The sequence below is a fragment of the Dendrobates tinctorius genome, unplaced genomic scaffold (assembly GCF_039654945.1).
Source record: "Dendrobates tinctorius isolate UK_male_01 unplaced genomic scaffold, ASM3965494v1 ptg000022l, whole genome shotgun sequence".
NCBI lineage: Eukaryota > Metazoa > Chordata > Amphibia > Anura > Dendrobatidae > Dendrobates > Dendrobates tinctorius.
Window position 1 is genome coordinate 116,680,906 of NW_027361690.1, and position 24,000 is coordinate 116,704,905.

General features: G+C 44.9%; 1 protein-coding gene across 2 annotated transcripts in view; it reads right to left on the minus strand.

Moving 5' to 3' along the window:
• The window catches only part of CUNH2orf42 (chromosome unknown C2orf42 homolog), a 65,642-nt gene that overhangs the window by 36,651 nt on the left and 4,991 nt on the right, over positions 1–24,000 (minus strand). Inside the window, exons 2-3 of one of the 2 annotated variants that reach the window (XM_073569082.1) lie at positions 18,839–19,674; positions 7,080–7,205 (exon numbers count right to left, since the gene is read on the minus strand). In XM_073569082.1, the coding sequence (XP_073425183.1) occupies positions 7,080–7,205; positions 18,839–19,661 (949 nt within the window). In that variant the 5' untranslated portion in view covers positions 19,662–19,674. The remainder of the gene's footprint in view (positions 1–7,079; positions 7,206–18,838; positions 19,675–24,000) is intronic. The other variant, XM_073569084.1, reaches the window with a different exon arrangement.

The following is a 24,000-nucleotide window of genomic DNA, read 5'->3' on the forward strand; positions in this document are numbered from 1 at the left end:
TTTATTGCCTCCAACTGCTCTTGCTGCATCTGGTGTTGCTGCTCCAGAGCCTTCTGGAAGCAAGCATTAGTCTGCTGTTGTTGCACATTTGCTTGCAATAACTGCTTCACTAGTTCTTCCATATTACTGGACTCTTGGCTCTTCAAAAGCGCAGAAGCTTTCAGCCAGGACATACACAGCGTTTTCTCTGCAGTCACAGTCCAGCAGCCACAGTTGCCTGCATTCTCCACCATTTGTGGGGAATAGATAGCTCAGCTGGGATCTTTGCTTTGGCACAAGCGTGTGGCTATGGAGTCACTACAGCAGACTAGCAAGTTCCACATGGATATTGACACGGCATATTTATTGTGCACACTTGTTATTCAATGTTACACATGCCAAACATGAAATAAAACATCTAAGGCCGTCTGGCCACTAACTAACAATAGCAGGCTAACTACAAAATAAACCTATATAACAGCAAACAAGTCCATGTAATCTTACTGTGTCAGCTCCCAGCTCAGCAGACGAGATATAATCAGGAGGAGCTGGGAGCTCTCAGCCTATCAGCTGGACCAGTCAGGAAACCAAAACCTGGAATGAATTAGTGGAGGGGGAACTACCAGTCCTTTCCATGCTGATCACTAAGGAAACCAGGACTGAATTACAGTGAAATAAACTGGCTTCATCATCAGTACAGGGAGATATATGAAATGAAACGGGGAGAAATATACCTGTTTTCTAGTACCTCTCCCCTTGGCACCTCACAATATATATATATATATATATATATATATATATATATATATATATACACAGTATATCTAATCGATATTACATAGTGTATTACATATTTACAATTTATTACAGTTTTTTGTGTTCTAAAGTTGTATTCCAATAAATATATATTATGTTCTATCTAAATGTCTTGATTATTGTATCATAAAAATGATTAAATGTTTGATGTTCACATTGTACTACAATAAATTTTTCACTTGAATATAAGCAATATATGTGGGAGTTGGAGTCGGAGTAAAGGAAATTGAGGAGTCGGAGTCGCAGGTTTGGCTTACCGACTCCACAGCCCTGACACCAACCTCGCCACATAAAAGTCGAAACACAAAAGTCGCCACTCAAAACTCGCCACGCTGTCCCAGAGCTGTTTAAAAGATGAAAAATGAGCTGTGATTGGTTGCTATCAGCAACAGTTTTCTTTGTAGACAGTTGTGGTAACTGAGGTCTATTATTATCATTTCTATGGTGTTATCGTCCATTAGATACACGGCTCAGCAGACCGTATCACACAGGATAGGATTAGATACACAGCTCAGCAGTCAGTATCACACAGGATAGGATTAGATACACAGCTCAGCACACAGTATCACACAGAATAGTACTAGATACACGGCTCAGCAGTGAGTATCACACAGGATAGGATTAGATACACAGCTCAGTATCACACAGGATAGGATTAGATACACGGCTCAGCAGTCAGTATCACACAGGATAGGATTAGATGCACAGCTGAGCAGTCAGTAACACACATACTAGGATTAGGTACACAGCTCAGCAGTCAGTATCACACAGGATAGGATTAGATACACGGCTCAGCAGTCAGTATCACACAGGATAGGATTAGATACACAGCTCAGCGGTCAGTATCACACAGGATAGGATTAGATACACGGCTCAGCAGTCAGTATCACACAGGATAGGAATAAATACATAGCTCAGCAGTCAGTATCACACAGGATGGGATTAGATACACGGCTGAGCAGTCAGTATCACACAGGATAGGATTAGATACATAGCTCAGCAGACAATATCACACAGGATAGGATTAGATACACAGCTCAGCAGTCAGTATCACACAGGATAGGATTAGATACACAGCTCAGCAGTCAGTATCACACAGGATAGGAATAGATACACAGCTCAGCAGTCAGTAACACAGGATAGGATTAGATACACGGCTGAGCAGTCAGTATCACACAGGATAGGATTAGATACATAGCTCAGCAGTATCACACAGGATAGGATTAGATACGCAGCTCAGCACACAGTATCACACAGAATAGCATTAGATGCATGGCTCAGCAGTCAGCATCACACAGGATAGGATTAAATATGCAGCTCAGCAGAAAGTATCACACAGGGGAGGATTAGGTACACAGCTCAGCAGACATCATCACACAGGATAGGGTTAGATTAGATACACAGATACACATGTTGTTTATCAAAAGGCTCTTGAATGAGTTGAAAATAAAATACTATCAATACTTGGGTAATCGTTTAATTTGTGTTGCAAATCTGTAGTGTTGAATATATGATGTGAAATGTTTTTATGTGCAGTATAATCATTATAATTTGTTGTAACTAACCACAGTTGGTTACTATGCCCAGGCAATGCCGGGCTCTTCAGCTAGTGTATATTTATATATATATACACATACTAACTTTTTTTTACATTTTAAAAATTGCAAAAAAAAAAAAAAGGAAAATGGGTCAATGCAAAAGTTTGGCCACTGTTGGAGTTTTGTGTGCTCAGATAACGTTGACCAAGGATTTAGGCCTTAATTAGCCCGTTAGGGTTGTGATGTGTTCACTGCCATCGTTAGGAAAAGCCAGGTGATGCAAATTTCTCAGCTTCATAAAATCCCAGCCTCCTCTAACCTTGCGCCAAAAGACAGCAGTCATGGGTTCTTCTAAACAGCAGCCTAGCACTCTGAAAATGAAAATGGTGGAGGCTTACAAAGCAGGAGAAGGCTATAAGAAGATAGCTAAGCGTTTCCAAGTTGCTCTTTTCTCAGCTCGAAATTTAATTAAGAAATGGCAGTTTCCAGGAACAGTGGAGATCAACAAAGTCTGGAAGAGCAAGCAAAATTTCAGTGAGAGCTGCTCATAGCACTGGTGGAGAGGCTAATTAGAACCCCCGTTTAACTGTAAAAGACCTTCAGAAAGATTTAGCAGACCCTGGAGTTGTGGTACTTTGTTGTACTGTTCAGACACACTTGCACAAATATGGCCTTCATGGAAGAGTCATCAGAAGAAAACCTCTCCTGCATCCTCACCATAAAATTCAGCTGCAAAAGAACATCTAAACATGCCTGATGCATTTTGGAAACAAGTCCTGTGGACCGATGAGGTTAAAATAAAAGTCTTTGGCCACAATGACCAAAAGGTACACTACCAATCAAAAGTTTGGGGTTACCCAGACAATTTTGTGTTTTCCATGAACACATACTTTCATTAATCAAATGAGTTGCCACATGAATTTAAAATTTAGTTCAGACATTGACAAGGTTCGAAAAAAAGATTTTTTGTTTGAAATAATTTTCTCCTTTAAACTTTGCTTTCGTCAAAGAATGCTCCCTTTGCAGCAATTACAGCATTACAGACCTTTGGCATTCTAGCAGTTAATTTGCTGAGGTAATCTGGAGAAATTTCACCTCATGCTTCCAGAAGTCCCTCCCACAAGTTGGTTTGGCTTGATGGGCACTTTTTGCATACCATACGGTCAAGCTGCTCCCACAACAGCTCAATGGGGTTGAGATCTGGTGATCTGCCTGCCTCTTTCCTAATAGTTCTTGCATAATTTGGAGGTGTGCTTTGGGTCACTATCCTGTTGTAGGATGAAATTGGCTCCAATCAAGCTCTGTCCACAGGGTATGGGATGGCATTGCAAAATGGAGTGATAGCCTTCCTTATTCCAAATTCCTTTTACCTTGTACAAATCTCCCACTTTACCAGCACATGACCTCCACCATGCTTGACAGATGGCATCAGGCACTCTTCCAGCATCTTTTCAGTTGTTCTGCGTCTCACAAAAGTTCTTCTGTGTGATCCAAACACCTCAAACTTGGATTCGTCTGTCCATAACACTTTTTTCCAATCTTCCTCTGTCCAATGTCTGTGTTCTTTTGCCCATATTAATCTCCTTTTATTAGCATGCCTCAGATATGGCTTTTTCTTTGCCATTCTGCTCTGAAGGCCAGCATCCCGGAGTCGCCTCTTCAATGTAGACGTTGACACTGGTGTTTTGCGTGTACTATTTAATGAAGCTGCCAGTTAAGGACCTGTGAGGCGTCGATTTCTCAAACTACAGACTCTAATGTACTTGTTTTGTTGCTCAGTTGTGCAGCGGGGCCTCCCACTTCTCTTTCTACTCTGGTTAGAGCCTGTTTGTACTCTCCTCTGAAGGGAGGAGTACACCGTTGTAGGAAATCTTCAGTTTCTTGGCAATTTCTCGCGTGGAAAAGCCTTCATTTCTAACCAGTATAGACTGTCAAGTTTCACATGAAAGTTCTTTTTCTCTGGCCATTTTGAGAATTTAATGGAACCAACAAATGTACTGCTCCAGATTCTCAACTAGCTCAAAGGAAGGTCAGGTTTATAGCTTCTCTAATCAGCCAAACTGTTTTCAGCTGTGCTAACATACTTGCACAAGGGTTTTCAAGGCTATTCTAACCATCCATTGGCCTTCTTACACAGTTAGCAAACACAAAGTGCCATAAGAACACTGGAGTGATGGTTGTTGGAAATGGGCCTCTATACACCTATGAAGATATTGCATTACAAACAAAATGTTTGCAGCTAGAATAGTCATTTACCACATTAACAATGTATAGAGTGTATTTCTGAATCATTTAATGTTAGCTTCATTAGAAAAACCTGTGTTTTTCTTTCAAAAATAAGGAAATTTCTAAGTGACCCTAAACTTTTGAACGATAGTGTATATATATATTTTTTTGCCTAATATACCAAGGAAATGTCTCATGTTTAACTTTAGCCCTTTTAGAGATCATTTCATCTTCAACTTGCTTAACTGTTCACAATAACAGTAATTTTGCTAAGGAGTGCCCAAACTTTTACATGCCACTAGGTGCACATGACATGTGTTAGTCACAGTTTTCCCTGACATACAGTTGTGGCCAAAAGTATTGACACCCCTGCAATTCTGTCAGATAATACTCAGTTTCTTCCTGAAAATGATTGCAAACACAAATTCTTTGGTATTATCTTCATTTAATTTGTCTTAAATGAAAAAACACAAGAAGAATTGTCCTAAAGCCAAATTGGATATAATTCCACACCAAACATAAAAAAGAGGGTGGACAAAAGTATTGGCACTGTTCGAAAAATCATTTGATGCTTCTCTAATTTGTAATTAACAGCACCTGTAACTTACCTGTGGCACCTAACAGGTGTTGGCAATAACTAAATCACACTTGCAGCCAATTGACATGGATTAAAGTTGACTCAACCTCTGTCCTGTGTCCTTGTGTGTACATTGAGCATGGAGAAAAGAAAGAAGACCAAAGAACTGTCTGAGGACTTGAGAAACCAAATTGTGAGGAAGCATGAGCAATCTCAAGGCTACAAGTCCATCTCCAAGACCTGAATGTTCCTGTGTCTACCGTGCGCAGTGTCATCAAGAAGTTTAAAGCCCTTGGCACTGTGGCTAACCTCCCTAGATGTGGACGGAAAAGAAAAATTGACAAGAGATTTCAACGCAAGATTGTGCGGATGTTGGATAAAGAACCTCGACTAACAACCAAACAAGTTCACGCTGCCCTGCAGTCCGAGGGTACAACAGTGTCAACCCGTACTATCCGTCGGCGTCTGAATGAAAAGGGATTGTATGGTAGGAGACCCAGGAAGACCCCACTTCTTAGCCCGAGACATAAAAAGAGCCAGGCTGGAGTTTGCCAAAACATACCTGAAAAAGCCTAAAACGTTTTGGAAGAATGTTCTCTGGTCAGATGAGACAAAAGTAGAGCTTTTTGGGCAAAGGCATCAACATAGAGTTTACAGGAGAAAAAAGAGGCATTCAAAGAAAAGAACAGGGTCCCTACAGTCAAACATGGCAGAGGTTCCCTGATGTTTTGGGGTTGCTTTGCTGCCTCTGGCACTGGAGTGTTTGACCGTGTGCATGGCATTATGAAGTCTGAAGACTACCAACAAATTTTGCAGCATAATGTAGGGCCCAGTGTGAGAAAGCTGGGTCTCCCTCAGAGGTCATGGGTCTTCCAGCAGGACAATGACCCAAAACACACTTCAAAAAGCACAAGAAAATGGTTTAAGAGAAAGCACTGGAGACTTCTAAGGTGGCCAGCAATGAGTCCAGACCTGAATCCCATAGAACACCTGTGGAGAGATCTAAAAATGGCAGTTTGGAGAAGGCACCCTTCAAATATCAGGGACCTGGAGCAGTTTGCCAAAGAAGAATGGTCTACAATTCCAGCAGAGCATTGTAAGAAACTCATTGATGGTTACCGGAAGCGGTTGGTCGCAGTTATTTTGGCTAAAGGTTGTGCAACCAAGTATTAGGCTGAGGGTGCCAATACTTTTGTCTGGCCCATTTTTGGAGTTTTGTGTGAAATAATCAATGTTTTGCTTTTGGCTTCATTCTCTTGTGTTTTTTCATTTAAGACAAATTACATGAAGATAATAATACCAAAGAATTTGTGTTTGCAATCATTTTCAGGAAGAAACTGAGTATTATCTGACAGAATTAAAGGGGTGTCAATACTTTTGGCCACAACTGTACCTTCTATAGTGTATCTTCCGTTGTTTTTGTGGTGGCTTTGTTGTTGTGACTTTTAAACACCTAAAGAATTGTCGGGTCACATCTTTTAGTGTTTTATGGCTTTTAAAGCCTGAAGAGTTGAAAAGAATCATGAGCATATGTACAACAGGGCATTTTTACATTGCTGTGGATATGCTCACTGTTTTTGCAACTTTTTAAAGGCCTTATCATTCAGACGGGTTGCAGTCAGAATCTGCCTGAAAAACACTGTGTGCACACACCCTAATATCGAAACCTGCGTTCTTAGAGACATTAGAAATTAAATCTGAATCTTTATTATTACGATCCTGGGAAACAGAATACATAGCAGTGATGCCAAGAGTGAGCACAAGGATAGCTGGAGTGAAGGCTACATGATGTGGTCTCTGGTGTCAGCCACCAATAACTCACCACTTGCTGTCATTTGTGCCTGTAATATTTGCATTTCATTTTCTTTTGCGCAGCTGGATGAATCTGCTTATGCACATGGCCCCATATTGTACACAGAGACTGAGGTGCGTAGAATCTTTACCTGGAGACTCCTCATTTCTTGGTTTCTTGGGTTTGAGCATTGGCGAGTATTCTTCATGTATCTGCACCACCGTCTCTACAGTATCCATCTTATTGTCCGTCTCCAGCACTGTGATCTCTTTTATTCCTGGAGGAAATAGTGAAGGGTACAATTAGGCTATGTGCCCACATTAGCATTTTAAAGCTGTTAGAAAACTGGACTTCTTCCCAGAAAAACAGGATTTTTGGGTTGCTTACCGTAAAATCTGTTTCTCGGAGCCTTCATTGGGGGACACAGAGACCATGGGGTGTATGCTGCTGCCACTAGGAGGCTGACACTATGCACAAAAAAAGGTTAGCTCCTCCTCCGCAGTGTACACCCCACCGACCGGCAGGGAATTCCTCAGTTAGTGAGAAAGCAGTAAGAGAAGTAACAGAATAGATTGAAAACAGAACAAACAACTCAACTGTAACCAATCAACCAAAGTAAGAACAGGAGTTGTAGAACATGGGAGGGTGCTGTGTCCCCCAATGAAGGCTCCGAGAAACAGATTTTACGGTAAGCAACCCAAAAATCCTGTTTTCTCGTTCGCCTTATTGGGGGACACAGAGACCATGGGACGTCCAAAAGCAGTCCCTGGGGTGGAAAACAAACTTCCATCAGGCCAGTGGACTCACCACCGCTGCCTGCAGGATCCTTCTACCTAGGCTGGCGTCCGCCGAAGAGTAGGTGTTGACCTTGTAGAATTTCACAAACGTGTGAACCGAAGACCAGGTTGCAGCTTTGCAAAGCTGCAGCGCGGAGGCTCTGTGGCGTACCGCCCAGGAAGCACCCACTGCCCGGGTAGAGTGCGCTCTGATCCCCGGAGGGGCCACTCGATGCTTAACCCGGTAGGCCTCCAAAATTGCTGATCTGATCCAGCGAGCAATAGTAGCTTTGGAAGCCGGGTGACCTTTCCGCGCCCCATCTGGAATGATGAAAAGAGAGTCTGTCTTTCGCAAGGAAGACGTCCTAGACAGATAGACTCTCATCGCCCTGACCGATCCAGGTTGTTCAGGGACCGCTCCCGAGGGTGAGTTGGACTCGGACAGAAGGACGGCAGAACAATATCCTCATTGAGGTGAAAGGAGGACACCACCTTCAGAAGAAAAGAGGGCGGAGGCCGCAGAACCACCTTGTCCTGGTGAAGTACCAAGAAAGGAGAGTGGCAGGAAAGAGCCGCCAATTCTGACACGCGCCGGATGGAAGTGATGGCCACCAGAAAAGCTACCTTCCAAGAAAGGAGAGAAAGGGAAATATCCCTGAGAGGTTCAAAAGGAGAACCTTGCAGAACCTCAAGAACCAGATTAAGATCCCATGGATCCACGGGCGCTCGATACGGAGGAGTCGTGTGAGCCACGCCCTGAAGAAAGGTTTTGACCTGAGGGCGGGAGGCCAACATCTTCTGAAACAAAATGGACAGCGCCGAAACTTGACCCTTCAAGGAACTGAGAGCAAGCCCCGCATCCAGCCCTGCCTGAAGAAACGCCAGAACGGAAGGGAGCGAAAAGTACATGGGTGCGATGTGATTGGCCTCACACCAAGTGAAATAGGCCTTCCAAGTACGGTAGTAAATTTTGGAAGATGATGGCTTCCTGGCTCGAATCATGGTATGAATTACCCGACCAGAGAATCCTGCTCATTTCAAAACCTCGGTCTCAACAGTCATGCCGTCAAATTGAGCGGCCGAGAATTGGGGTGGCAAATCGGGCCTTGAGACAGCAGATCTGCCCTGTCTGGAAGCTTCCAGGGGGCGTCAGCGAGTAGGGTGACAATGTCCGCGAACCAAGACCTTCTGGGCCAATTCAGGGCGATGAGAATGACTGGAATTCCTTCTGCTTTGATCTTCTTCAACAGCTTGGGAAGAAGAGGCAGGGGAGGAAACAGGTAGGGGAGCTCGAACTGCGAGCAAGGAATGGCCAGAGCGTCAGCGCCCACTGCGAGAGGATCTCGAGCCCTGGATACAAACTGTGGGACTTTCCTGTTGAGGCGAGAAGCTAGCAGATCGACGTCCGGGGTTCCCCAACGACGGCAGAGCTGAAGAAATACCTCCGGATGTAGGGACCACTCTCCTGCCACGAGACCCTCGCGGCTGAGAAAATCGGCGGCCCAGTTGTCTACGCCGGGAATGTGTACCGCGGAGATTGTCGGGACCGAAATCTCTGCCCACTGAAAGATCTTGGACACTTCTGCCAGGGCTAAAACACTCTGTGTCCCTCTTTGGCGGTTGACTTATGCCACCGCTGTGGCATTGTCTGTCTGAATCCAGACAGGCAGGCCCCTGAGGAGCCTCTCCCAGTGGACGAGAGCCAGATGATCGCTCGTATCTCTAGGACGTTGATCGGCAGAGCAGATTCCTGAGTCGACCAACGACCCTGAACAGTGTGATGGCGGAACACTGCACCCCAGCCGAGGAGGCTGGCATCCGTTGTTACAATCTGCCAGTGAACGGGAAGAAAAGACCGCCCCAAGAGGATGGGAGGTGACGTCAACCACCAGTTGAGTGACCGCTTGATCCGGCATGAAAGGCGAACAGGGCGATCCAGGGATAGAGCCGACCTGTTCCACCTCAACAAAATGGCGTGTTGGAGAGGTCTGGCGTGAAATTGGGCAAAGGGAACTGCCTCTATCGCCGCCACCATCTTTCCCAGGACCCTCATGGTTGTTCGGAGGGACGGAAATCGTGTGGTCTGCAGCGATTGTACATCCTGCCGCAGGGAGAGAATCTTCTCTTGTGGGAGAAAGACCCTTGAACGACGAGTGTCGAACAGGAGGCCCAGAAACACAAGACGTTGAGTAGGAACCAGACAGGACTTTTTCCTGTTGACGATCCACCCGAAATTGGAAAGAGTGTCTAGGACGATCGTCAAGCTTCGGCGTGCCTGTTGGAAAGAGGGAGCTTTGATCTGAATATCGTCGAGGTACGGAAAAAGAACGAGACCTCTGATCCTCAACAAGGCCATCAACGCAGCCATGATCTTCGTGAAGACTCTGGGAGCGGTGGCGAGACCGAAGGGCAGCGCGACGAACTGGTAATGTTCCTGGCGAACCGCAAAACGCAGGAACTTCTGATGTCCGGAGAATATGGGAACATGTAGATAGGCATCTTGGATGTCTATTGAACATATGAATTCCTGCTCCTCCATGGAAGCGATTACCGAACGAACCGACTCCATCCGGAAGTGGCGAAGACTGACTCTCTTGTTGAGCAGCTTGAGATCCAAGATGGGTCGGACCGCCCCTTCTTTTTTCGGCATGACAAATAGGTTTGAATAAAACCCTGTAAACCGCTCCAATTCGGGCACGGGCACAATCACCCCGGAACTGAGGAGAGAGTCGATGGCAGTAAAGAACCCCGGGACCAAAGCTGGATCTTTTGGAGGACGGGATTCGAAGAAACGATCCCGTGGAAGAGAGACGAACTCTATCTTGTATCCTGACGATACAACCTCCCTGACCCAAGCGTCCTCTACTGAGGCCAGCCAGACGTCCTTGAAGAAGAGAAGTCGACCTCCCAATTGGAAGGGACCCTCGGGAGTCCGACGTTAGTCATGCCGATGTAGACCGTCCAGATCTGGATCTGGATGGTCTGCCCTGGGCAGAGTGGGATCGCCAGGAAGGAGTGGGCCTGAAGGAAACTTTCTTTCTGTCTTGGCGCGCCTGTGGTCTCTGTTGGTTGGATGGGTTCTCCGCCGTATTGAAACGGCGGAAAGCCCGAAAGGGTCGAAACTGACGCCTTAGTGGAGGTCTGCGAGGCTTGGACTGAGGCAGGAGAGAACTCGTGCCACCGGTGGCGTCCTTAATAATCTGGTCCAGTTGGGATCCAAAGAGGCGCCCTCCCTGAAAAGGCAGATTGGTAAGAGACTTTTTAGAAGACAGGTCCGCCTGCCAGGCCTTGAGCCAAATTGTACGTCGGATTGCCACAACGTTACTTGACGCCTGGACTGCGCAGGACGCGGCATCCAAAGAAGCAGAAAGCAGATAATCCCCCGCATGGGAAATCTGATTGGCGAGATCGGCCAATCGATCTGGTTGTGCTTTCTCTAGGATGCCCTGACGAAGATCCTCTGCCCAAGTAGCTATGGCCTTTGCTGCCCAAGATGAAGCAAAAATTGGGCTTACCACCGTTGAAGCCGCTTCGAAGGCAGACTTCGCTAGGGATTCTATAATCCTATCATTAGAATCCTTTAGAGACGCCACGCCTGAAAGCGGGAGAACCGTGTTAGTAGAAAGCCTGGACACGGGCGGGTCGACCGAGGGGGAGGCTCTTTAGCAAACGGGTACAGAAAGCCAAGACGCTTTCCTCTTTGAAAGCGTCTGGTCGGATCTCCTCTTTCCCTGGTAAAAATCTTTCCAAACTCGGAATGTAAAGGGAATACCCTGGAGGGTGTTTCCTCCCGTCTGAACGAAACCTCCTGATCTGAGGATTTCGCAGGGGGGTCAGCAATGTCGAAGGTCTGATGGATTGCTGCAATGAGGTTCTGTACAGTAACCCCCATGTTCGCATCCTGGTCCGAATCCAGCTCTAAGATCCCCTCAGATGACCTGTCCGAGAGCGCTTCACCTGACTCGTGAGAGGAGGCCCGGGAGGGAGGCTGCCGAGAAAGACTATGTGGTGACATGGGGCGAGGAGAGGATTCCGGCTGGAGATCCTGCCTGGGTCTTTTGCGACTAACGCTGGCCGACTCAGATGGAACCTCTTGAGGCCTGCTGGACCCTGTAGAGGTGTCCAGGGTTAACTTATCCAGAACGGCTACTAGGGACTGAGACACCTTGGTGAGGTCTGCCACTGACTGTGATAGAGACGAGGCTCAACTGGGCATGGGGTGTTCACTCTCGCCTGGGGCCCTAGATGGCTCCTGGGCGGCGTCAAGTTGAATAGGATTGCTACAATCCAGGGAGAGGGAAGTGGACTGACCTGAGGGAAGTTTGCGATTGCAAGAAGAGCATGCAAAGAAGTTGACTAGAGTGCAGGGGGGAGCCGCAGAGTGGTTACGGTCAGATTTGGAGTTAGACATAGTGAAACCTGAGGTAGTGCCGGAAGGTTGGGGGACAGGGTGCAGAGTAGGGTGTTCATCCTGCAGATGCAGAGCTACTCACGGTCCGGTGACCCCAGAGACGAAGGTATCCACCTCTCTGCAGATGCAGGATGTCCAGCGCGATATCCGGCTGGCAGGCCCAGGGAGCGATATCCGGCTGTGCAGCTGCAAAGATGGCGACCGCCTGAGATGAAACCGGGAAAAACGCGCTCCCAGGGGAAGGAGGGCGGAGCCAAGCGCCTGCTGAATCCGGCGCCGCCCCTGGCCAGGAACAGGCTGAGAAGGGCGGTGGGAGGGCCTGGAACGGGTGGGAGAGAAGCCCGCTTAGAAGAAAGGGGCGGGGGGCGTGGCCGCGACGCTAAGGTAGTCCCGACAAAAGCCGGGGCCTAAATTAGTAGCGGCGGCCGTCTGTCAGCACGGGGTCGGCGCGGAGGTGCCGCAAAGTGAGCGCCGCCGCGAGAGGACCCTGAAATACCTGATCGGAGAGTCGGGGTAGAAGAGGGCGGTGAAGGGGCTGGCTGTAGGAGCAGGATGGGCGCAGGAGTTCGCAGCGCCACCGCATCCCTGCTCCGGGGAAGACACTGCAAACGTGCCCTCGGGGAGGAATGCTGCAGGCCAAAGAGTCCCCATACTTACCCGTCCCGGGAAAGTACCTGTACATGAAGAGTCTGCGTCTCAACCAACCAACAGGCTCTGGTAGGCAAGTGGGTGGGAGACTGGCGACGAGCAGGGCTGTGGAGTCGGTAAACCACAGTTGCGACTCCGACTCCTGGATTTTATCCGGCTCCGACTCCGGCTCCGACTCCTTCATAAATGGCCAATTCATAACAACAAATTTACTGTTGTAAAATATTAAATATCGTGCTTATTCAGTTTCTCACCATCATATAAGTAATCAGACCACTTAGAGCAAAAACTACATTTATTAGAATACAATTAGAATATAGCAAATAACTTTTATAAACTTTTCTAAACTGTAAGTAAATATGCAATAAACACTTTTATGCAGTTAATAAGAAGAAATCTATAAATTTGTCCTCAGAAAAAGTATTGCCTCTGTCAGATCCTCCTTCATGGATGCCCTCAAATCTGATCTAATTATTTTGAGAGCAGAGAACAACTTCTCTACACTAACTTGTGTTGGTGGCAAAGCAGTAACCACTCGGGCAACATCTCTGACAATGTCAGGATACAGAGGAATCGCTTGTTGCACTGTTATTTTTGATGAACGGTCAAATTTCTCAATTTCTTTTAGTGCACATGAAAAATTCTGCTGAAATGTACTGGCTGTGTTCCTTGATGGGGATGACTCTTCTTCTATGCGGGAACGCTTTGCACGGTCCTTGTGATCCAAATATTTTTCGAAATTAAATTCTTCATCAGTTGATGATGAGGGTGAAGATGTGGCAGGATGACCAAATTCTTCTTGTTCCTCCTGACTGTTCTGCAGCCCTTTCATCCTTACTGCTATTTCAAACAGAGCTTCTTTTCCTTTACTTAGCTGTTGATCATCTAGAAGAATCCGATGCATTGGGTCTACATAAACAGCTGCCAAAAGAATGTTATTTTGTAATAGTAGCTCCTCTCTCCGTTTCATTGATGTAGCAATGTCACTTGCAATTAACCCTCCTCTTTGGGATAGGCGAAACATCAGGTTCTTCCACTCCTTTAAGAAAATACCTGGAGTTAAGTCCTCTGCTTGTAATTTTTTAGTCACTGTAAATGGGACTCTAGCAATTTTTCCAGCTCAGTCACCTGATTCCACTGACTTTCATTTAGCGTCAGTTGAGGGTTAGCCATGTCTACAAGAAAGGTTTTCAGTTCAACCAAGCGCTGAATCATTAAGCAAGTACTGCCCCATCGTGTGGCTTGATCAATAATTGCCCCTTTTCCTAAAAACAATTGTACAAAATTATTGCCAGGTCGTACAACTGATATAGTGTTCAGTAATACTGTTATTATTCCTCATGTACTCACAGTTAACTGATGCAGTTTGTTGAAAGGATAATACTTCTTACAGTCTTCCTCTTCTGAGTAGCAGGCAGCTGTGAGATGCTTGGAAGACGCACACCTAGTATGATCTAGTCTAGAGGAGGAGCTTTACTACTAAGAATTTGCAACACATTTTCACTTTCAGTTTCATACATTGTAAGTAGGGGGGGTTGGGGCAGCATGAGGTTAACCAAGTATAAGATTAGATAAGGGCAGTGGAGAACAGTGACACACAAGAAGTAAAAAAAGTCTCTATCTCCAGCAGAACTGCTTATCACTGTTGTTCATAGTTTGATAGAACATATATATTTGAGTAACATTTATAAAATTCATATGAAAGTTCAATTATGAAATATTAATACATTTTTTTTAAAGCTGGAGTCGGAGTCGGTACATTTCTACCGACTCCGACTCCAACCAAAACTAACTCCGACTCCACGACTCCGACTCCACAGCCCTGGCGACGAGGACCCTCTGGATCGCTGACACATCTTCGTGTTGGCGTCCGCCTGGAAGGCTGGTGGTCCTGCTACGGAGAACTGTGAGGATACGGGGTGGCAGTACACTCCGTACTCACAGACTCCTTGTGGGAGTACAGATGTGACCATTCACACTGTATCCCTCCGGGAAAACCTGAAAAGGAACGACGCACATCGAGGTAGATATGGATCTAATTAAAGACCCGTGTCCACCTCCTACTGACACTACGCTAAACTGAGGAATTCCCTACCGGTCGGTGGGGTGTACACTGCGGAGGAGGAGCTAACCTTTTTTTGTCCATAGTGTCAGCCTCCTAGTGGCAGCAGCATACACTCCATGGTCTCTGTGTCCCCCAATAAGGCGAACGAGAAATGGGCGTTTTTGTTCCGCGCATAAAAGCCAGGCGTTTTTGATGCGTTTTTTCCGCGTGTCTTCTGGACTCATAGGAAACAGCTAAAAACGCGGACTGAAGCGGAAAATAATGAGCATGCTGCATTTTTAGCCGCTAAGCGTTTCCTATGCGGAAAAAAACGCATCAATTGGCACAAAAATACATTAAAATGAATGGGAAGCTTATTTTAAGCGTTTCTGAAGCGTCTGATCGGGCACAAACGCTTCAAAAACGCTTAAAAAACACAACGTGGGCACACAGCCTTAATGTGGCCTGGACATCACAGCTAGAGCTCAATAGCTAAAACTAAAAAAAAAAAAAACGGGGGCGTCTTAAGTCTCATGCAACATTAATTATTTCACTGGACTGCAGCTGTAGCTTAAAGGGAATTCGATTAAAAAAAAAATGTTTTAAAACAACTGAAACATGTAAAGGGATAATTTTTAAACCTATTTTTTAATGGTATAAAATATGAAAAATAATTTAAACAATTGATATTTTCTACTTTTAAACACGAAGAGGAGCAGCTGCTAAGAAAACCTAGTGTACTGCTAGTGGTAAAGTAACCTGGAGACATGGTCCCCACCAGACAGGGCCGTGGCCCCCCACCAGAAAGGGCTGTGGCTCCAAGACAGGGCCGTGGCTCCCTTGCTGCCACCAGAAAGGGCCCTGGCCCCCACGCTGCCACCAGACAGCAACACTCCTGCACCAAGTAACATACCAACATTCAAGTGAATCACATTATTGCAAAAGAGAAAAGTCCAGCTCCGAGGATAAAATCCAAAAAACTTTATTAGAAATCCATTAAAAGAGTGAAGTGGCTGCTACATTCATGAAACAATTGTCCAAAAAGGAATTGCCCAAGTTTTTTGGATTTCATCCTCGGAGCTGGACTTTTCTCTTTTTCAAAGAATTTCCTGTGATGTCTGGAGGAGACATGTCCCTCTGCTCGTGCTTTCTGTGCTCCATCATGAACACCAAGGGGTGAGCTGAATTATATTTTCTTGTTTTAATCACATTATTGCCACAAATGGAAAGACAGAAAAAGATTCCTCTGCCCCTTCCTTGCTGGAATCAGTGATCAAATCATTCATTGATAGGTATGACTTGTCTCAAGGTTGGCCCCTTTTTAAAGGGATAATGTGAAGCGTGGCTCAGTGGTTAGCACTGGTGCTTTGCAGCGCTGGGGTCCCCAGGGTTAAAATTCCACCAAGGACAACATCTGGCGTTTGTTTGTTCTTCCGCTGTTTGTGTGGGTTTCCTCCCACACTCCAAAGACATACTGATAGGGAATTTAGATTGTGAGCCTCAATAGGGACAACGATGGTGACATCTGTAAAGGGCAGTGGAATCAATGGCGCCATATAAAAGAGTAAAATAAATAAATCTGAACCACGGGCAGCATGAATCAGATTAAGGCTATGTGCCCACGTTGCGTTTAAATCCGGACACTGAAAACCGGACTCTTTCCCAGAATTCGCGCGTTTTTTTCAGCGCGATTTTACCGCTATTATGTTCGCGATTTTCGCGTGTGATATTCAAGCACTTTCCAAGCAATTTGAAGCATCGCTTGGAAAGTGATTGACAGGTTGGCCACACTCGTCAAACATAGTGTTTGACAAGTGTGACCAGGTTTTTACTATTGAGGCCGCCTATGCGGCCTCAATAGTAAAAGAAAGAATGTAAAAAATAATTAAAAAATAAAAAATCGGGGTATATTTACCTTCTGACGTCCCGCGCAGTCTCAGCGACGCTCCCGTTCCCAGTGATGACTTGCGAGACCTGTGATGACGTTGGTCTCGCGTTGCTATGGCGATCTCACGAGACCGCTAGGGTCACGCGAGACTACGTCATCACAGGACCTTGCCGCAAGGCATTACTGGGAACGCTGAGGCCCGGGAAGGCAGCGCGTGACGCCGGAAGGTAAATATACCCCGATTTTTTTATTTTTTATTCTTTTTTTTACAGGGGTATGGTACCCAGGACCTGGAGGACAGTCTCCTCTCCTCCACACCGTGGGTACCAACCGCACGAGACGCTTAACTTTGCGCATAGTGGGCATAGCCACATGTGGGAAGTAAGCGATTCTCATGCATTCCTATGGGTGCGGAATCACGGCAATTCTTTGCGATTCCGCACAAAAGAATGAGCATACTGCGATTTTTGCCATGATGCGATTCCGCCGTGGAAAAAAGCGCAGCATTAGCACAGCATGTGCGGAATGCCATAGGAATGCATGGGGTGCGTCATGTACAAGATTTTTAAATGTTTTCGCGCCGAAAATCGTGGCAAAAACGCTTAAAAATCGCATCGTGGGCACACAGCCTCAAGCTTACACATTTTATTCCGAAAGGCTCTGCTGTTTCGGAAGAAACAATACTTTGAAAAGCCATCTGTAGACCATGTGTGTGGGATGACCAGTCTAATGCAAGGCCATGGCGGCTTCTCCCCACCCCACTACCCGAGCTGACTTGTCTCTACTTACACACACATAGACAGCGACAAAGAGAGCGGGCAGAGAGAAGCCGCAGAAGACCTGCCTTGGACTAGTCATCAGACACATACTGGGCGCGATTCATCAAGAACCACATTGTGTCGCCATTTTCCGAGATGTGCAACTTTTAGATTTTTCTGTCTTACCTGTGTAAGGGCATGGGGTTTTTTAATCAAGTTGTTGAGTTTATTGATTTTATTTTGGGGTGCATATGCTGTTTTGACCGCTTTTTGTTGCATGTTTTGTGGGGAGTGTTGTGACCCCCCCCCACAAAAAAAAAAAAAATCTGGCGTTTCAATTATTGTTCCATTTCGATGTTTACTTTTGTTTTTCATTAGTTTGGGCAATTATGCAAGCAGCAATAGGAAATATGTTAAGAGGTATCTGTCACCAGGTTTTTGCTTCTTCATCTGACAAAGCATAATGTAGGGGAGAGACCCTGATTCCAGTGATGTGTCACTTGCTGGGCTGCTTGCTGTCATTTTGATAATATCAGTTTCACTTGCAGTTCTCTTAAAGCTGAGCTCTGTGTAACCCCGCCCACATCATCGATTGGCAGCTTTCTGGGTACACTGTGCATAGGCAGAAAGCTGGCAACGAGTGATGTGGTGGGGGCGGGGTTATTCAGAGTTCATGAACATGGAGGACTACCTGGCAGCAGTTTTTGTAGTCCTCTAGTGATAATCTCTGGCTGATAAAACAATGATTTTATCAAACCTTCAACAAGCAGCCCAGTAAGTGACACATCGCTGGAATCAGGGTCTCTGTCCCTATATTATGCTTATCTCAGATTAAATGACAAAAAAATGGTGACAGATTCTGTTCTATTTTTTTACATTTTGCTATTTACATTTGTTTAAAAATGGGGATGGGGCAATTTAAATTTTTATTTACATTTTTTAATGTTTTTTTTTTATATTTTTAAGTAACTCCTTAAGGAACTTGTACCTGTGATAGCTTGTAGTGCTACAGCCTGTCAGACAACTTAATAGATTATAGGTTCCCCTAAAAGGACTAATTAAAAAAGTAAAAAAAAAAATGGAAAAATATAAAAGTCTAGCTTCACAGGAGTTCAAACAAGGCAGACGCACAGACTTCTAAAGACCGCTGGCTGCCATAACAATCAGCACCCTGTGATGTTACACAGCGTGCCACCGTTAGCCATGACAATGCTGCTTAAGAGGGTAAATGGATGAGATCACAGCTTGCTGTCCGTTGCTGGCGCACGGCCGGCGCGTGCATATCATGGAGAGGGCTCATCTCCTAAGCCCACCAACACATGTCGTGGTACCACTGCTAATGAGTTGAGTGAAGACGTCATCAATGTCCTTTACTAGTACCTTACCTTCAGACATTATGTAGAAATATTCGGTGAATTCCTCAGTAAGGGTATCATCACTGGCAAAAGCCCCCAGGCAGGTATAGAAGTGCACACACTTCTCCTCATTCTCACCCTTTGACGATGTGGCTTTGGCCGTTTTCTGGGTTTCACAGGAACAATGAAAAAGGTGGTTGGCTCCTTTCTGCGTGCCAGTTTTTTGTGTGAAGTACACATGGATGTAGCCAAGGCTGTTTTGTGGGCAAGGCTTGCACCGCACCACCAGGGCAGATTTGTTCACCCTCTGAACCAATGGCCCCATGCACTCACTAGCGAGTACCCAGATATCCTGCTTAATTTCGGTTGGCATCTGCATAGCATTCAGCACCGAGCTTTTTAGTGGCAGCGGCTCAGCTTCAATGTGACAGGTTACTGCCTGCTTAATGTGCTGGCACTGATTCTCTACCACCCCTCGAACTGCTGCTTTCAGACAAGACGGAGCAAAACAGCGTCCAGAGCTGATCTGGGTAATGATTGTCCCCTCTGCAGTCTGTATGGTGGTCTCAGAAATACCCAGGACCACCAGGCATCTGTGATCAGGACCGCGGTCCCTTTGCCTCACTGAGAATATCTGCATATCAGACCCAGTAAGAAGCTTCACGGCATCGCGAGGAGGCGGCTTGTTGTTTCGACAACGGAAGACGGTGCCACAGCTCTTGTTCTTGCAGCTCAGGCCACGGGTCCCATTGTAAGTGCCACAGTGTGGGCATTTCCGAACACCTCGTAGGGTAGGTTTTCCCAGGTTAGAGAGAAAATCAGGGACTTTTGGTTTCCCAGGACTTGGCTCCATACTGATATATACCCTAAAATGAGAAAACAATCACAATTAGATAATCCATCTTTTCCTAAAATACTTAAAGGAGAATGGATTGTGAACCCACTGTAAGGAAAAGTTCACTTTCGTAAAAATAACAGAAGCTGTCAGACACTAAAGGTACTGTCACACTTAGCGATGTACCAGCGATCCCGACCAGTGATATGACGCGGTCAGGATCGCTGGTGCATCGCTAAGTGGTCGCTGGTGAGCTGCCACACAGGCAGATCTCACCAGTGACATCACTGGGGACGGGGATCGCTACTTACCTGTCACACCAGGCGATCCTGCATCCTCCCGCCCGGCTCCACGCGTCGCTCGTCCTCACAGCAGGAAGCGCCACAGGAACCTGACGACGAGAAACGGTCCAGGACGTTCTTGCGCGATCAGCGATAACCAGCGGGGGAGCCGGTCGTTGGTAAGTATCAGACACAGAGATATCGCTAGCAATATCGCTATAACGTCACTAGTTATAGCGATATTGCTAGCGATATCTCTTAGTGTGACATGCCCTTTAATGACGACCTCTTGGGGCAGCAGAAAGTAATGATACATTGGCCAATGTCAGCAGCATGTATCACTGATAGCTTACCCATCCTGAATGCTTTAATGCAACATTAAATGCTTATTCCTACATTTAGAGGTTATCAACTTTCCAGAAGATAAAGGATAATTTGCTGATCAGTGGGGGCAGAAGATAAAGGATAATTTGCTGATCGGTGGGGGCAGAAGATAAAGGATAATTTGCTGATCAGTGGGGGGATCCAACCTTTGGGACCGTCACTGATCTCGAGAATGGAGCTCTGTAGAACCACGTCTGAAAGGATCGGTGGCCCGACCAGCGCACTTCTGATTCACTCATTCTCTATGGAAGAGTTGGAAATAGCCAAGCGCTGAACTTTGCCATCCCAGGGACCCCACAGACCAGCAATCTTGCATATATTCTGAGGATTTGTACAATGAAAATAACCCTTTAAGGGTTCTCTTATATTCATAAGAAACTTTCCTGTACAGCTCAGTCCCTTCATCCATATACAACCCCTGGCAAAAATTATGGAATCACCAGCCTTGGAGGATGTTCATTCAGTTGTTTAATTTTGTAGAAAAAAGCAGATCACAGACATGGCACAAAACTAAAGTCAATTCAAATGGCAACTTTCTGGCTTTAAGAAACACTAAAAGAAATCAAGAACAAAAAATGTGGTAGTCAGTAATGGTTACTTTTATTAAACCAAGCATAGGGGAAAAATTATGGAATCACTCAATTCTGAGGAAAAAATTATGGAATCACCCTGTAAATTTTCATTCCCAAAACTAACACCTGCATCAAATCAGATCTGCTCGTTAGTCTGCATCTAAAAAGGAGTGAGCACAACTTGGAGAGCTGTTGCACCAAGTGGACTGACATGAATCATGGCTCCAACACATGAGATGTCAATTGAAACAAAGGAGAGGATTATCAAACTCTTAAAAGAGGGTAAATCATCACACATTGTTGCAAAAGATGCTGGTTGTTCACAGTCAGCTGTGTCTAAAATCTGGACCAAATACAAACAACATGGGAAGGTTGTTAAAGGCAAACATACTGGTAGACCAAGGAAGACATCAAAGCGTCAATACCAGAAACTTAAAGCAATATGTCTCCAAAACAGGAAATGCACAACAAAACAAATGAGGAACGAATGGGAGGAAACTGGAGTCAACGTCTGTGACCGAACTGTAAGAAACCGCCTAAAGGAAATGGGATTTACATACAGAAAAGCTAAATGAAAGCCATCATTAACACCTAAACAGAAAAAAACAAGGCTACAATGGGCTAAGGAAAAGCAATCGTGGACTGTGGATGACTGGATGAAAGACATATTCAGTGATCAATCGCGAATCTGCATTGGGCAAAGTGATGATGCTGGAACTTTTGTTTGGTGCCGTTCCAATGAGATTTATAAAGATGACTGCCTGAAGAGAACATGCAAATTTCCACAGTCATTGATGATATAGGGCTGCATGTCAGGTAAAGGCACTGGGGAGATGGCTGTCATTACATCTTCAATAAATGCACAAGTTTATGTTGATATTTTGGACACTTTTCTTATCCCATCAATTGAAAGGATGTTTGGGGATGATTAAATCATTTTTCAAGATGACAATGCATCCTGCCATAGAGTAAAAACTGTGAAAACATTCCTTGAAAAAAGACACATAGGGTCAATGTCATGGCCTGCAAATAGTCCAGATCTCAAGCCAATGGAAAATCTTTGGTGGAAGTTGAAGAAAATGGTCCATGACCAGGCTCCAACCTGCAAAGCTGCTCTGGCAACAGCAATCAGAGAAAGTTGGAGCCAGATTGATGAAGAGTACTGTGTGACACTCATTAAGTCCATGCCTCAGAGAATGCAAGCTGTTAGAAAAGCCAGAGGTGGAGCAACAAAATACTAGTGATGTGTTGGAGTGTTTTTTGTTTGCTTGTTTTTCATGATTCCATAATTTTTTCCTCAGAATTGAGTGATTCCATAATTTTTTCCCTATGCTTGGTTTAATAAAAGTAACCATTACTGACTACCACATTTTTTGTTCTTGATTTCTTTTAGTGTTTCTTAAAGCCAGAAAGTTGCCATTTGAATTGACTTTAGTTTTGTGCCACGTCTGTGATCTTCTTTTATTCTACAAAATTAAACAACTGAATGAACATCCTCCAAGGCCGGTGATTCCATAATTTTTGCCAGGGGTTGTATATGGCACTTAAAACTGAGGAAAACCGGAAAATCACAGTGTGGGGCACGGGGGAGGGGGGGGAATTGTTCAAATCCTTCAAATATGCCTAGATAAATACTGTGCTATGGCCCCTTGTACTGGTTATCAGAGGGGGACGGCTTATCCTGAAGGATGGCCCACCAGGACATGTTTCTGAAAAACCCCTTTCATTTATAAAATTTAGGTATTTATTGAAGGCAGGAGGAATCCACCAGGTCCACAGTAATTAATCTCCTACTGTGATGGCATATCTTTCAGATATACTATCACTTTGTGATCACTGCGGGCATCTGACCCTAATAATATAGGGGCTTCATAGTCGGTAACACCCTATGCCCTGACCAGTTTTCCCTAAACAGCATTGCTCCTGTCCACACAACTCGGCTCCATAGACTTGAATAGCATTGAAGACTGCACAGACCTACAGCCCCTCATTCTCTGAGTTAGTGGAGCTTTGGGCTGTTAGTCCCCCACCGACCATGATGGCATATCCTTGTGAGATGCTATTGCTTCGTGAGATAATAATAATAATAATAATTTTTATTTATATAGCGCCAACATATTCCGCAGCACTTTACAATTAAGCGGGGACATGTACAGACAATAAATTCAATACAAGTTAAGACAATTCAAACAATGACATTAGGATGAGAATACTGAGATGGGAATACTGCTTAACCCCTTCCCGACCTTGGGATTTTTCATTTTCGTTTTTTGCTCCCCTTTTTCCCGAAGCCATAACTTTTTTTGTTTTTCCGTCAATATTGCCGTGTGAGGGCTTGTTTTTTAGGGATGGGATGTACTTTTAAAATACACCATTGCTTTTACCACATAGTGTACATACTGTACTGGAAAACAGGAGAAAAAAAATTCAGGTGAGGTGAAGTTGCAAAAAATGTGCAATTCCACAATTTTTCTTTTATTTAACATGTTCACTAAATGCTAAAACTGAGCTGCCATTATGATTCTCCAGATGATTATGAGTTTGCAGAGACCAATCAGGTCTAGGTTCTTTTTTTTATTTAAGTGGTGAAAAAAAAAGTAAAGTTTGCAAAGAAAAAAAAATGGCATTTTCCGAGACCCGTAGCATCTCCATTTTTCGTAATCTCGGGTTGGTTGAGGGCTTATTTTTTGCACGCCGAGCTGAAGTTTTTATTGATACCATTTTGGTGTACATATGATCTTTTGATTGCCCGTTATTGCATTTTATTATAATGTTGCAGAGACCCCCCCCCCCCCCCCCAAAAAAAAAAAAAAAATTATTCTGAAGTTTTGAATTTTTTTTTTTATCTCGTAACACAGTTTACCGATTGGATTTTTTTTTTATACTTTGATAGATTGGGTGTTTCAGAATGCAATGATACCAAGTATTTTTGTTTTATTTTGAATAGTGCAAAAGGAGAGCAATTTGAACATTATATATACAGTTAGGTCCATATATATTTGGACAGAGACAGCATTTTTCTAATTTTGGTTCTAGACATTACCACAATGAATTTTAAACAAAACAATTCAGATGCAGTTGAAGTTCAGACTTTCAGCTTTCATTTGAGGGTATCCACAT